Source organism: Chrysochloris asiatica, unplaced genomic scaffold, assembly GCF_000296735.1.
Source record: "Chrysochloris asiatica unplaced genomic scaffold, ChrAsi1.0 scaffold00384, whole genome shotgun sequence".
In the NCBI taxonomy this organism is placed as follows: Eukaryota; Metazoa; Chordata; class Mammalia; order Afrosoricida; family Chrysochloridae; genus Chrysochloris; species Chrysochloris asiatica.
Genome location: NW_006408902.1, coordinates 1,157,459 through 1,171,892, shown reverse-complemented (window position 1 = coordinate 1,171,892; position 14,434 = coordinate 1,157,459). Strand labels below are relative to the sequence as shown.

The 14,434-nt window shown below is 41.8% G+C and overlaps 1 protein-coding gene across 1 annotated transcript in view; it reads left to right on the top strand.

Moving 5' to 3' along the window:
- PKD1L1 (polycystic kidney disease 1 like 1) overlaps nt 1–14,434 on the top strand; it is a 270,006-nt gene that overhangs the window by 192,602 nt on the left and 62,970 nt on the right. Inside the window, exons 40-46 of the mRNA XM_006876506.1 lie at nt 679–695; nt 3,042–3,054; nt 3,816–3,899; nt 5,200–5,372; nt 7,111–7,345; nt 11,799–11,903; nt 12,078–12,218. Coding sequence (XP_006876568.1) covers nt 679–695; nt 3,042–3,054; nt 3,816–3,899; nt 5,200–5,372; nt 7,111–7,345; nt 11,799–11,903; nt 12,078–12,218 — 768 coding nt within the window. The remainder of the gene's footprint in view (nt 1–678; nt 696–3,041; nt 3,055–3,815; nt 3,900–5,199; nt 5,373–7,110; nt 7,346–11,798; nt 11,904–12,077; nt 12,219–14,434) is intronic.

Below are 14,434 nucleotides of genomic sequence, written 5' to 3'. Positions count from 1 at the left end.
TTGTTTTTTAATGTGATGTTGGGTTCTGTTGGCTAGGATTTTGTTGAGAATTTTTGTGTCTATGTTCATGAGGAATATTGGCCTATAGTTTTCTCTTTTAGTGATGTCCTTCCCTGGTTTGGGTATGAGGGTTATGCTTGCTTCATAAAAAGTATTAGGGAGTTTTCCATCCTCTTCTATATTCCGGAGTAATTTGAGTAGAATTGGTGATAGTTCTTCCCTGAATGTTTGGTAGAACTCTCCCATGAAGCCATCTGGGTCTGGACTTTTTTTGGTTGGGAGTTTTTTGATGTCCTGATCAATTTCTTCCTTTGTTATAAGTTTGTTCAAGCCTTCTACTTCATTCTGAGTAAGTTTAGGTAGGTCATGTTTTTCTAGAAATATTTCCATCTCTTCTAAGTTTTCAAATTTGTTGGAGTACAACTCTTCATAGTACTCTGTTATTATCCTTTTGATTTCGTTTGGTTCCGTTGTGACATTGCCCACATGGTTTCTAATGTGAATTATTTGTGTCTTCTCCCTCTTTTCTTTTGTTAGTTTTGCCATGGTTTGTCAATTTTATTAATCCTTTCAAAGCACCAGCTTCTTGTCTTGTTTATTCTTTCTATAGTTTTCGATTTTCCATCTCATTTATTTCTGCTTTTATCTTTATTATTTACTTTCTTTTGGTGACTGTAGGTTCCCTCTGCTGGTCTGTTTCTAATTGTTGGAGATGCTGTGTTGTTGTGTTAATTTTGGTTCTTTCCTCTTTTTGGATGTGCACGTTTATCACAATAAATTGTCCTCTCAGCACTGCTTTCACTGCGTCCCAAAGAGTTTGGTATATTGTGTTTTCATTCTCGTTTGTTTCTAGGAACTTTTAGAATTAATATCTTCTTTTACCCAGTTGCTTTTCAACAGGGTGCTGTGCAGTTTCCATGTATTTGACTTTATTGTTTTGGCCTTCTGATTGTTGATTTCTAGTTTTATAGCATTGTGGTCTGAGAAGATGCCTAGTAGAATTTTTATGTTTGTAAATTTATGGAGGCTTGCTTTGTGACCTAACACATGGTCAATTCTGGAAAATGTTCCATGCACACTGGAGAAGAATGTATGTTATGCTATTGTTGGATTGAATGCTCTATATGCAGCTATGAGGTCAAGTTGGTTGATTGTTTTGTTTAGTTCCTCTTTAACTTTGTCGAGTTTCTTTCTGGTTGTTCTGTCCCTTTTCGAAAGTGACATGTTAAAATCTCCCACTATAATTGTAGATTTATCTATTTCTTTCTTTAATTCTAAGTGCCCATCAACTGAAGGATGGATAAACAAACTGTGGTACATACACACAATTGAATACTATGCTACCTTGAAGAACAACAAGTAAACTGTACGCTACCATATAACATGGATGAATCTTGAGGAAATCATGTTGCGTGAAAGTAGTCAGTCACAAAGGAGAAATACTGCATAGGACCACTATTATAAAAGACTAAGGAAAAGCACCCATACTGAAAGGCAGGAGAGGTGAAGTCTTTACTGGTTACAGGGATGAGGGGAGCAGAGTGAGGGGATGGAAGGGATGGTGGAGCACTGGTTAGGAAACAGATACTGGATAGTTTGGGTGCTGGTGAGGGTGGCAGTACACAAGAAGGGGGAGGGGAATGGAAGAACAAGGTGGAAGGGAGAACAGTTAAGCAGGTTTATATGGGCTAAGTGAGACAGAGGTAAATAATGATGTATATACAACCGTGGAACAACAGGGCTTTTGGATATAGGGATTGAGGTATGGTTGGAATCAGCAAAAGGGGGGAAATAATGTTAAGATGCTTAGCTGTCTTTTGAATCTTGGTTTCCCTTGCCAACCAATGTAAAATAGACACTTGATGGGGAGAGAAAGGAACAGCCAGAAATAACACCATAGAAAGCTTGTAAGTCCAGCTTCTGCCTATAACTGATTGGAATACCTAAAATGGGGCTACAATTTGCCCAGTGAAGGAGGCTTCCTGTGGAGCCTTTGCATTGTTGAAGACCATATGTGGAATCCTGAACCCCATCCAGAATCTTCTGAGGTGGGAAATTTCCACTTGAAAGTACAAGCAGACCAGCCTGGAGCAGCTAGAAGAACAGAAGATACTTCTTGAAAGAAAGACCGACAGGAAAAATACAAAACAATAACAGCAGTCCGACTAACTATTACAAGAACAACCAAGGTTCCCGCCCAGGAGACATCAAGGCAAGCAGTCGGGTCCTCTCAGGGGATACCCCCTCCCAAGGCTAAGACTCAAGGGGAATCCACGAGCAGACACATGCTCTGAGTGCTGACCAAGTTGGTCACGGATAAGGGGAAGTGAGAGAAAACCAGCAATGAAGCTGCGAGCTAAGTCCAACCACATTCAATACACTCCTATGTACCAGGTGGAGAGCTGGTTTGCCAGCAGTGTGGCAAGACCTGGGGACTCTTGGGCCCAGAGTCAGTGACATAGCCACAGAGGGCTAGAGTGCAGAGTGAAGTGTCCAGCTGATAAGAAGAGAGGGCATATGCATAAGAACATCCACACTTGCAGATAATACCCACTTGACCTGGTTTTAATGGCTGGATGATCAGAGCTCAACTAGAAGAAGAAAGAAGAGGGGGAAAAGAGTAATCTGATACAATTAGATGAACTTGACCTACACCTATGGATGCAGTTGCTCGAAAGAGAGAACAAATCTTTACAGTGAGGATCATTCCCACCCCCCAATACACAGGGTAGAAAGGGATGGGCAACTTGAACATTGGCTACCCAAAATGTGTGTGTGGGGTGGGAGGGGCGGCAGCTACAAAGGCAAGAAGTGACTGGCTTACAAGCTTTTATGAGGGAGCCTAGATCCAGAGGGCACAGAGGAAGGTAGACTCTCCACTGAGTACTATCCAATCTGTCTGGGTGGGACTGATGAAAGGAGATGGGGATAGCACTCATGTGGTACAATAGTAAATAATTACTATCAGGACTGACTGTGAGGGTTAGAAATGTAAAGTTAGACATTTTGTAGCAAAAGGAGGGGATTGGTTGACTTTGCAGTCCAGGAGCAAAGGTCCCTGGGATCATCAGGGGAGAAGAGTGGAGTGTGGGACCCTACCCAGAGAAACAGTGATGCCAGAGATGGAGGCAGAGACAATGACGTTGAGAGATGGAGTGGCTGGGAACTCTAGACCCAGAGAGGGTGAGGGGCTTACAGGGTGTACTCTTTGGTTGGTGGATGCTGCAAGGAGGGGATTGTAACCTGGTAATGTAACAATATATGATAGGATGAATGTAAAGCTAATGTTCTCCTGTGAAAACTGTCACATAATTCACAATAAAACATTTTTTTAAAAAAAAGAAAACTTCCAAAGTTGTGTCCAAAGGTCTAGACAAAAGTTATAGTGGGGAAATACATTTTATATAAGTCAATTTCTAGCTTACATTTTGCTTTGTACTTTTTTCTTTGTAAAAAAATGACTTTGTCCTGAATTACTCAACCATTTTATTTTGATGTATTCTGTGTTTTCACATGAGTTGAAACTGAAGTAACTTTAGAAACAGGTAAAACAACGATTCTTGTTTGGTACTAATTATGGAAGCATCATGTGAATTTTAGACCTTTTCCAGGATAAGATTATGGCAGTAATTGCTCTATTTCTTAGAATGTTGGTTCAAGTCTGAAAATGCTTTTGGAAGAAAATAAAATTCTGACTTCCAGAATTTAGTAGGCAAAGTTACCCAGTGCATACTCACATCGTGTTAGTAGTATTGATGACGATGTTTAAAATTTATAGTGTTTTCAGTCATTAAAATGTTTTTTCTTCTTTTCAGTCTGGAGCTCTTGGAGGAAAATGCTATCTAATTGGCACATCAGTAATTCAACGATTAAATATTTTTCCAAATAGTTTTTGCAAGGTAAGATACTCTTTTTGCCTTTAAACTAAAACTGTCTAGGAGCTATTTAGGAGCCCTAGTGAAGCTGCCAGATAAGCACTGGACTGCTACCTGCAAGGCTGGTAGTTAAACTCAGCAGTCACTCTGGGAGAAAGATGCGGCTGTCTGTTCTGGTAAAGATGCTCAGAAACCCCACATAGGGTCGCTGTGGGCTGGCATCGACTCAATGGGAATGCGCTTTTTTGGTTTGGAAGGCATTTAGGGAACACTAGTGGTGCAATCGGAAACTCATAGGGTCGCTATGAGTTGGCATCAACTTGATGGCAGTTGACAACAACAACAAAGAGGTTCAATGGTCAAGCACTCAGCTGCTAACCAGAAGTTTAGTGGTTGGAATCCCCCAGCCAATTCACAGGAGAAAAGATGTACCAATCTTCTCTGTAATGATTATAGCCTAGGGAACCTTAATTGTTGCTGCTGTAACCTGCCGTCGAGTCAGTTCCAACTCATCTTGACCCTGTATAGGGTTTCTGAAGAGTGACTGGTGAGTTTGAACTGCTGACCTTGCAGTACAAACCAACCTCGTGGTCCAGTGCTTACCTTACACTGCCACACATAGTTTTACTCTGTCCTGTAGGTTTGCTATGAGTCAGAATCAACACCACAGCACACAACTACAAGAGACATTTGAGCAGGAAACTGTTAGATCATTATAATCAATCATCTCTGAAGTCTGACTGGTCATTTTTAAAGTGTGAGTTGCCAGGTTTGGGGCAGTATGAGCTTTGGTCTCCCATTCTTTCTCCCTTCCAGCTTTTCTAAAACCTCTTTGGAATCATGAAACTTTGCTGCAAGCTTAGTAGGTTTAGGGTCTGGCCTTTAGAGGCCTAGCATTCTAGGTAAAACTAAAATATTTTAAATGTTGAAAGTAGAATACTGATGCATCTTTTTCTTATTCTGCCCCCTCCCTGTGGGCCTCTTACCTCTATTGTCTCTCATAATGGGACGCTGTTTAGATTGGCCAGGCCCAGGGAATCAGATATCCCAGATTCTGGATTCATGTATTACATTTCAAAAGACTGGATATGCCTGTGTACAATCAGGAAGTCCTGGTGTGGTGCGGTGGGTTAATGTGCTGGACTGCAAAGTTGTTTGAATTGCAAGGTCAGTGGTTCAAGCTCAACAGTCATTCCTTTGGATCAGAACTGACTCAACAGCACTTAACAACAACAACATATACCATAAGGGTTTGCAAACCCCTGAAGACAGGGTAGATTTTGAAATATACACCTATTTTCTTCTTTGGTGATTTCTTTTACAGCCTCCACACCCATTTTCAGCTCTTGCCAAAGACTCTCTTCATCCATGTAGCCCCAAAGTTGGAGGACCTGTAAAACCCTATATGGTAGACCCAGAAAACCAAAAAGTTATCCCAAGTCATCCCAAGGGCTGTGAGGCGAGGGAGGACTGTATGCTCAACCTGGGCAGGACAAGGTCAGTATGTTGGGAAGGCCAGCAGTCATCAGTGTGTGTGTTGGACATGGCCACTCTGTAGCCAAAGGGAACTTCTCGGGAATCCTCCAGCAGACTCCTCAACCCACAGTGCTGGAAATAGACTCCAAGGGCTTAGGACAGGGGTGAGGAAACTTTTGTCTGCCCAGGGCCATTTGGATACTTCAAACATCATTCGTGGGCCATACAAAATTATCAACTTAAAAAGTAGCCTGTTATAATGTGAGCTCTGATAGTGTAGTGGTTACAAAATGGACTGCTAACCTCAAGGTCAGCAGTTCAAAACTACCAGCTGTTCCATGGGAGAAAGATGAGGCTTTCTGCTCCCATAAAGATTTACAGTCTTAGAAACCCTGTAAAGGGTTGCTATGAGTCGGAACCAACTCTCTGACACATAACCACTATCTTAATGTGATGGCTGGAACTGCAATTGCCTTGGTAGGGCCATACCAAATGATTTCATGGGTCCTATATGGTCTGTGGCAGCGTAGTGATTACAAATCGGGCTGTGAACCTCAGGGTCAGCAGTTTGAAACTACCAGCTGTTCCCAGGGAAAAAGATGAGGTTTTCTGTTCCCGTAAAGATTTCCAACCTCAGAAACGCTGTACCGGGTCGCTATGAGTCGGAACCGACTCCACTGCACATAACAACAACAACAACAACATATGGTCTGTGGAGTCCTGGTGTGGCACTGAGGTTAATGCGCTGGACTGCAAGTTTAGTTTGAGCCTCACCCCATACAGGGTCACTATGAGTTGGAACAGACTCAACAGCATTTAGCAACAACATACGGTCTATGGATCAAATGTTCCCCATCCCTAGGTTAGGACAACATTTGTTATTATTGTTAGATCATAGAGAAGTTAATTTGCTCAAGATCACCAGTTAGTGTGCAACAGAATTATAATGCAAACTCATGTCTTCAGACCAAGTGCATTATAAAGGCCAAAGCATTTTTCCAGAAATGCTTTATTTATTCCTAGAAACTCTGAGGTCATGGACCATAATGGACGTTTATTGTACAATGCCAGACACCGTGCCTCATGTAACCTCACACAACTCTTTTTTTGTATGACATTGTACAGAGGAACGAATTGAAACTTAGAGAGACTGTACTACTCCCAATTTGAAGCCAGGAATGGACGCCAACCAGCCTAAAGTGCCCTGTGTTCTACCTCCCAGGCTCTTGGTGGCAACATGCTGTGGGAACTGTACTAACACTTGTGGCATCCTTGATTGGTGGTTAGAGTAATGCACGCCTTTGAGTAATATATATATATATATTTATATATATATATATATTTATAATGAAAAGGAAGCAGTTTAATAAATATTAAATGTAGATTGTGAAAAAAAAAATACATGTTTTTAAGAATCATGGTGTCCATTGAAGGCAAAGAAAAATGGACATTGTGGAGCCCTTGGTGGAAACTCCCCCTCAAACTGCTGTTTGGAACTGGACGCCTTCCTCTCGGCAACCCCCTGCCTGTGTGTCCATCCTAGCCACTGATGGCAAGAAGGTGGAGCAAACAAAGAGGGACAAAGGGCTATTGAGTGGGCTCCATAGAAAGGCCCATCTGTGCAGCCCTGTTTTAAAGCTAAGGGATTGTTTTCCTTGAGACAGTTTACTGCAGCCATTCCCAGTGTTGGTCCTGCTGGGTAGATACTTTGTGGATTTCAAAGCCTTTACATCTTCTCTTGACTTGCTCTGCTTGACAGGCCTGAAGCCCATGCAACCCTGACCAGTCTCAGGGCTAACCGATGGATCAGCGAAGGCACCAGGGCTGTGTCTGTGCACTTTACCCTCTACAACTCTCCCACACAGCTCCTCACCAGTGTGTCTCTAAGGGCAGAGGTGCTCCCCACCGGGCGTCTTCTTTCCTCGTCACAGGTGGAATCAGTCCGTGTCTTCCTCAGTGACTCAGTCCTGAGCTACTGCCTTCTGGTTTCTGAGGTGAGTTCAGGTTAGCTCCTCTTGTCATAGCACACAGGAAGAAGTACTATAGTCAGAACTAGGCTTCCTCACCAGTATTCATCCATCCAGACACTGTAAGCCACATTCCCATTTTGTGGCAGGTGTTATTCGACGTGTTAAGGCACACAATGAAAAAGACCCTGTTGGGAAAACCAATCACCATAAATATGGCCAGTGCAGATAGAAAACTATGTTGCCAAAAAGAATTCATCTTAAGGGGATTAGAACTTATGTCTAGATCCGTCATGTGGGTCTTGGTAAGGTGGACTATGTTTATGGAGCATCACAAAGCAATCAAACGTAGAGAAAGTCATTGTGAACGTTTTCTCAGTGCCTGTTTTTTTTGACTGTTTGCCTATATTTAAGTTTTTATCTATGAAAAACAAAGATTTAATAACATTTCAGGTGAAACATATAGAAAAATTAGGTGGAAAACCAGTTGCCTAAAGAGTTTAACCAATGCCAGTTGTTATCTAGCTGACTCCAACTCATGCTGTAGAACTGTGCTCAGTTTTCAGTGGCTGATTTTTCAAAATCAGGTCTGCAGGCCACTTTTCCAAGGCTCCTCTGGGTATACGCCAACTACCAACCTTTTAGATAATAGATGAAAATATTAAGTATATGCACCACCCAGGGAGTGAAGGTCATGGAAAAACTTAAGGCATTTCAGATTCTGTGGATTAAACAGTGGCAGTTGGGATTGTGGGTAGACGCGTAATGCTCTGCTTCTATGTGAGGATGGAAGGGAAGGCTGGGTAAGGAGGAGGGTTTGGAGTCTACAGCCAGGCAAGCAGAGCACTCACCTTGATTGCCAAACCTTTTACTGTTGTTAGATGCCGTACAGTCGGTTTCAACTCATAGCAACCCTATGTACATGAAACACTACCCAGACCTGTGCTGTCTTCCCAGCTGTCACTGTGTTTGAGACCATTGTTTTAACGACTGTGTCAATCCATCTCTTTGGGTCTTCCTTTTTTGCTGACCCTCTACTTTTCCAGGCATGATGCCCTTCTCCAAAGACAATTCCCTCCTGATGACATGTCCAAAGTATGTGACGTGAGGTCTCAGCAGCCTCACTTTTAAGGAGCATTCTGACTGTACTTTCAGCACAGATTCATTCATTCTTCTGACAGTTCATTGTATAGGAGTATTTAATATTCTACACGAGCACCATAAATGAAAGGAAGCAGTCTTTCAGTGTTCCTTATTCAGTGTCCAGCTTTACCATGCATATGAAGCAACTGAAAAGTGTCCAATCCCAGACCGTTTCAGCTTATGAATGCCTAGGGTATCAATCTTTATGCATCCCATTTCATTTTTGATGAATTCCTATTTTCCTAGATTCTTACTTTGTACAGTCCACATTCTGATTATTAGTGGATGTTTGCAACTATTTCTTCTCATGTTGAGTCATGTCACATCAACAAATGAAGGTCCTTAAGGCTTTGCTCCTCGCACATCATTAAAGTTGACTCTGCTTTGAGGAGGCAGCTCTTCCCCAATTATATTTTTAGTATCTTCCAACCTGAAGGGTTCATCTTCCAACACTATATCAGACAGTGTTCCACTACTTTCATAATGTTTTCAGTGCCTAATTTTTCATAAGTAGATCACCTCTTTCTTTTTTCTTAATCTGTCTTTTTCTGGAAGCTTTGTTGAAAGCTGTTCATCATGATTAATCCTGCTGGTATTTTAAATACTGTGTGGCATAGCTTCCAACATTACAACAACATGTAAGTCACCACAGAACAACAAACATACACATGAGTGGTGGGTTCAAAACTTAAGAGGTTCCAAAAGGTCAGACATCAAGATAAGTAATATCGTGGTGTAATATTTTTTTAATGAAAATTAATGTTAACATTCCATGTTGAACAAAATCTTAATTCAAGACACAGTTAATATTGTTGATTCTTTCTTTTGCCTCAGACTGAAATATGGGTCTGCACAGCACTTTTTAATTTTTTAACACCTTTCCATTAACCACCAAAAATGAACTCTGCTCTGTTTGCATTTGTAACTTCATATAGCAGGCCCATGAGGGACAGTACATACAACCCCCAAAGAAAACAAAAATAATGTATGAGGGGGCCTCAAAAAGTTTGTGGACAAATCCATCCACCTTTAATTCCATTGTCCCACCAACTTTGGAAGCCCTCTTGCATAACGTTTCCTATTAATGTGGTTCAATCCCTTATAAGTTATTTATTAAATTTAAATTTGGGTGACTGAGTACTTTAATGCATGGTTGGAGTTAATAGGAGTGAAAAGGTCAGATGCACAGATACACAAAGGGGAACACGTAAGGTAGAAACAACATTGCAGTCGTTTCTCATTTCCAAAGTACTTTTCCTGTACATTATGTCATTTAAGTTCAACTGTGCAATAGTTACCTCCTTTACTGTTTCAGGCTTAGGAAACTGCAACTCAGAAGTCGTGCCTGATAGGCACTCAGTAATGGCTTTTCTTTCTTTGTCTTGAAATAAACATTAATCTTCACTGATCCCCTCAAGAAGAGACTCTTCTAGCTTAAATGTTTACAAGAACTCTGACTAGACCTCAGACATGTTTAGTCCCTACTGCTATTGTCCATTGTTTTCCTTCTTGTTGTTCTAAATGAATGCATATATGAACAAATGGATAATGCATTGATGTTGTGATGACTACATAAATAGGACATTAAGAAATTCAATTCCTAACAAGTGTAAATTGCTACAATTTGATGAACTTGACCTATACTTACAGTAGCTCAAAATACCAACTGAGAAGGAAGGAGTCTTCACATCAAAGATCAGTCCTACCCCCTCTGTATACAGGATTGATAGGGATAGACAGCTTAGACATTAGCTACCTAAAATAGGGAGGGGCAATAAAGGCATGGGGTGTCTGGCTTACAAGTTTTCAAGAGGGAGTTTAGTTTAAGAGTATGCAGGAGAAGGCAGAACCCCCACTGAATAGTATTCATCTTGTCTAAACGGGTCTGGTGAAAAGAAATGGGGATACGATTCTTATGATTCAATAGTGGATAATTGTCATCATGACTAATTGCAACTGTCACACCGTAAAGGTAGAAATTTTGTAACAAAAAGAGGGGAGTAGTTAATCTTACAGTCCAGGAAGAGGGCTCTAGGATCATCAAGGGAGAAGAGCATGAACAGAATGTGGGACCCTATCCAGAGAAACAATAACACCAGAGATGGAGACAGAAATGAGGGCATGGAGAAACAGAGCAGCTGAGGACTCTAGACTCATGGAAAGAGAAAGGTTCTGTGCTGGTGGCCAGGAGGCAGGCTTGCAGAATGTGTCCTTTGCTTAAATGATTCCTGAATGTTTTTGTGTCCATTCCCCCCTCCAAAACACACACACACACATACACACAAACAATAACAACAACAACAAAACCCAGAGGGAATAGAAGCAAATATTGTTGAATATGATGCATGGAGGAGATTGTAATCATTGCAATGAAACAATGAGTTTAAAACTGATGTTCCCCCATGTAAACTATCACTCAATTCACAATAAAAACTTAAAAAAAAAAAAGAAATTCAATTCCTGATCAATGCACCTTGTGAGCAGACACCATGTCGGTGGAGGCTTGTATGTTTCCATGATGCTAAACAGGTTTCAGTGGAGCTTCCAGCCCAAGATGGCCTACAAAAAAATGTCTGGTGATCTACTTTCAAAAATCAGCCAATGAAAACGTTATGAATCACAGTGATCCAATCTGCAAACAATCATGGGGATGATACAGGCGTGGGCAGCATTTTGCTTCTAGTGTGCATACGGCCCCCATTAGGGACAAACTTGACGGCATCTAACAATACAGATGGTGCCTGTGTGATGCAAATGGTTTGCACTCAACACCTAAAAGTTGGTGCCTTATCCCCCATTCCCCCACCCCCCCAGAAGTTTCACAGAAGAATGGACTGGCAATCCGCTTCCTGAAAACTTACAGCAGAGTGAAGCGCTATGGAGCAGTTCTATGTCTGAGCACATAGGTTCTTCGTGAGTAGGAATTGAACCCGCTGCAGCAGGTTGTTAACATTGTACACACACACAAGTATGTACATATAAACTTATTTTGAAAAGTGCAGAGGAAGAATTGGAAGGCACTGGTGTGGTGGACATGAAATCAAATAGGTGTCTGTATGATGTGTCTTCATAGTCCAGGGCTTCAATGAGTACAGTACCCTCCATGAGTTTGTACCCTTAGTACCTGGCCAAATATGGGTTTATCAGTGTTTGTGCATGAAGAGGGGTACCCTACCCCGACTGCTGTCTAAACAGCAAATTTGTTATCAAAACTCTGAGAAGCAGAAAATTTAATTGTAATAACCACTCAAAAAGTGATTGACGGGGAACTAACCAAAAATTAAGTCCTTAAAAAAGTTGCTAGTATTTTTTTTTTTTCTCTCTCTCTCTCCATCAGCTGGTCTTTCTGGTGCTCAACCTGGTTCACCTCTGTTTTCAAGTCTTCAATATGGTTGAGAAAGGCATCCTCAACTACTGGCGAAAACCGAGCAACTGGCCAGAGGTAGGCTCTCCTATCATTTCCTTCAAAAAAAAAAATTAAAAATATTTATATTTATCTGAAACTAAATGATCAGAATGGAAATGCACATGCTAATTCTAACATTATCGGGGATGCCAAGGCCATCCCTTTTCTTGAGAATGTCTCTAAATGAACCCTGTCTGTTCAATGTTTCAGCTTTCTGTGGTTGGACTGAGCCTTGCCTACTATTCAGCCTCCAGTCATCTTCTTGTTCTTGCTGGAGATGTTATCGACCAGTTTCATAAGGGATTTTTTCAAGAATTTATTGATCTCCGTCTTATTGCATCGTGGAATGAGGTATGCAACAGGAATAGGAGTTATTGCATCCCAAAGAAGAGATAATAAATAAAGTTCTAGAAGTGAGATAGTGGGCCCATTTACACAGGATGATAATGCCCCATTCTTGAAAACAAAAGTGCCTTTGATAAGGAAAGACCTGAAACCCTTAGGACATACATTGCAAGTATGTGCGGCATAGTATCAAGAACATAGAACAATTCAATTAACAACTACAAGGAAGCAAATTTTGATGTAACATAAAGAAAGAGACCACCATTCATTTATTGAGATGCATCATGTCTGTTTCTCTTTGTGCTAAAACCAGTCCTCCAAGTAAAGTTGTTATCCCCTTTCCAAGTGAAGACTGAGGCTCAAGGAGAAGCCCAGGTACCACAGTAGGTAGGAGCCCAGTGTCAAAGTCCTTGTTACTCTATAACCTAGGGCCTAGCTTTCCCACAGGAATGGATGGAACTCGCAAGACCAGCGACAGGTATGGGTTTCATATCTAGGTGATGGTAGTGGTGTGCCATGGCGTCGGTTCCAACTCATAGAGACCCTGTACAGGGTTTCCGAGGCTGTAAATCTTTCTCCCAGCCGGTAGTTTGGAACTGCTGACTTTGAGGTTAGCAGCCCAATTCGTAACCACTACGCTAGCAGAACTCCTTCATATCGTGGTAGTCAGCTGGAAATGACCAAACCTGGGAGAAGTGGAGTAATCATATCTGGGAGGGTAATTGTACCAATACTCTATAGGTCCTGAGCTGAAGTGTGGAGTCAAGCCCACGTATTCACAGTTAGTTTATCCTCTCCTATTCTGCTTTTCTCCCTGGCCCTTCCTTCCCATCCAATCAGAAGGCTGTCAAGACCCCAGCCATCCCATAGGCCCTGCATATCCTCACACCCCAGGGCTGCACTTGGTCCCAGAGCAACACAGAAGCGGCTTATACTAAGGTGGTGTAAGGACAAGTTCTGCTCCAGCTTCAGTCTGTAATTACCCAGCTCCACCTCAGCCAAATAACTTCCGTGCTCCCTTCCCTCTGCTTTATTCTGTGGTCTTGGCCCCTGACCCCACCCACCTGTCTGTGCTAGTGGGAGACCTGCTTTATATGAGGTTCTTGCTCCTCTTGCTCTTATGCTTCCTCCACTGAAACCTAATCAGTTTCCTGGTGGTTTTTGATGGTGTCACTTGTGGAGAGCCACAGATGCTTCCTGCCTAAAGGGAGAAATACAGGGCTCTGAGGGAGCCCAAGTAGGGTAGTCAAGATTTGTGGGGTCTAAAGTCTTTCAAATGTGGGGCTCCTTCTTAAAGGAAAGAATAGAGTATCTTACTTATTCAAATTTACTAAAGCAACAAGGGGCCCTGGAAAAGTCAAGCTGTGAGTCTAGGGTAAGACACCTGGTGGAGTTTTGAGATAACTGAAATGAGATCAGATCGGCATCCACTCTTCCCCACTAACAACTTCATTAATATCACCACCTTCTGTAGACTTCACTTCTCCTCTCTTCTCATCTTTACTCCTCATGAAGCTTATTGCCCATCGTTTTCACAAGACTACTCCGTGAGGGGTGAGCAGTATCTGTCCAGTACTGTTTCACTGGCATCAAGATTAGTGCCTGATGCGGAGTTGTTGTTGTTGTTGTTAGGTACCATCAAGTCATTTCTGACTCTCAGTGACCCTATGCACAATAGAATGAAACATTGCCAGGTTCTTCGTCATCCTCACAATCGTTATGCTTGGGTCCATTGCTGCTGCCACTGTGCTGATCCAACTCATTGGGGGTCTTCTCTTTCACCGACCTTCCACTTTACTAAGCATGATGTCCTTCTCCTGATAACAGACCCAAAGTGTGAGAGACAAAGGTTCACCATCCTGGCTTCTAAGGAGCATTCTGTCTATACTTCTTCCTACACCATTTTGTTTGTTCTTCTGAAAGTCCCAGGTACGTTTAATATTCTTCTCCAACACCATAACTCATATGCATCAATTCTGCATTCTTCCTTATTCCTTAGTGTCTCCAACACTGACATACATACTTGGCTTGAGTCAGACACAGCTCAGTCATCAAACTGTTATCTTTGCTTTTGAACAAAGAGGTCTTGTGCAGCAGCTTTGCCTAGTGCAATATGTGTTTTGATTTCTTGACTGCTGCTTCCACAAGTGTTGGTTGTGGATCCAACCAAAGTGAAGTCTGATACGTTCAATCTTTTCTCCATTTATTGTGATTTTATTTTA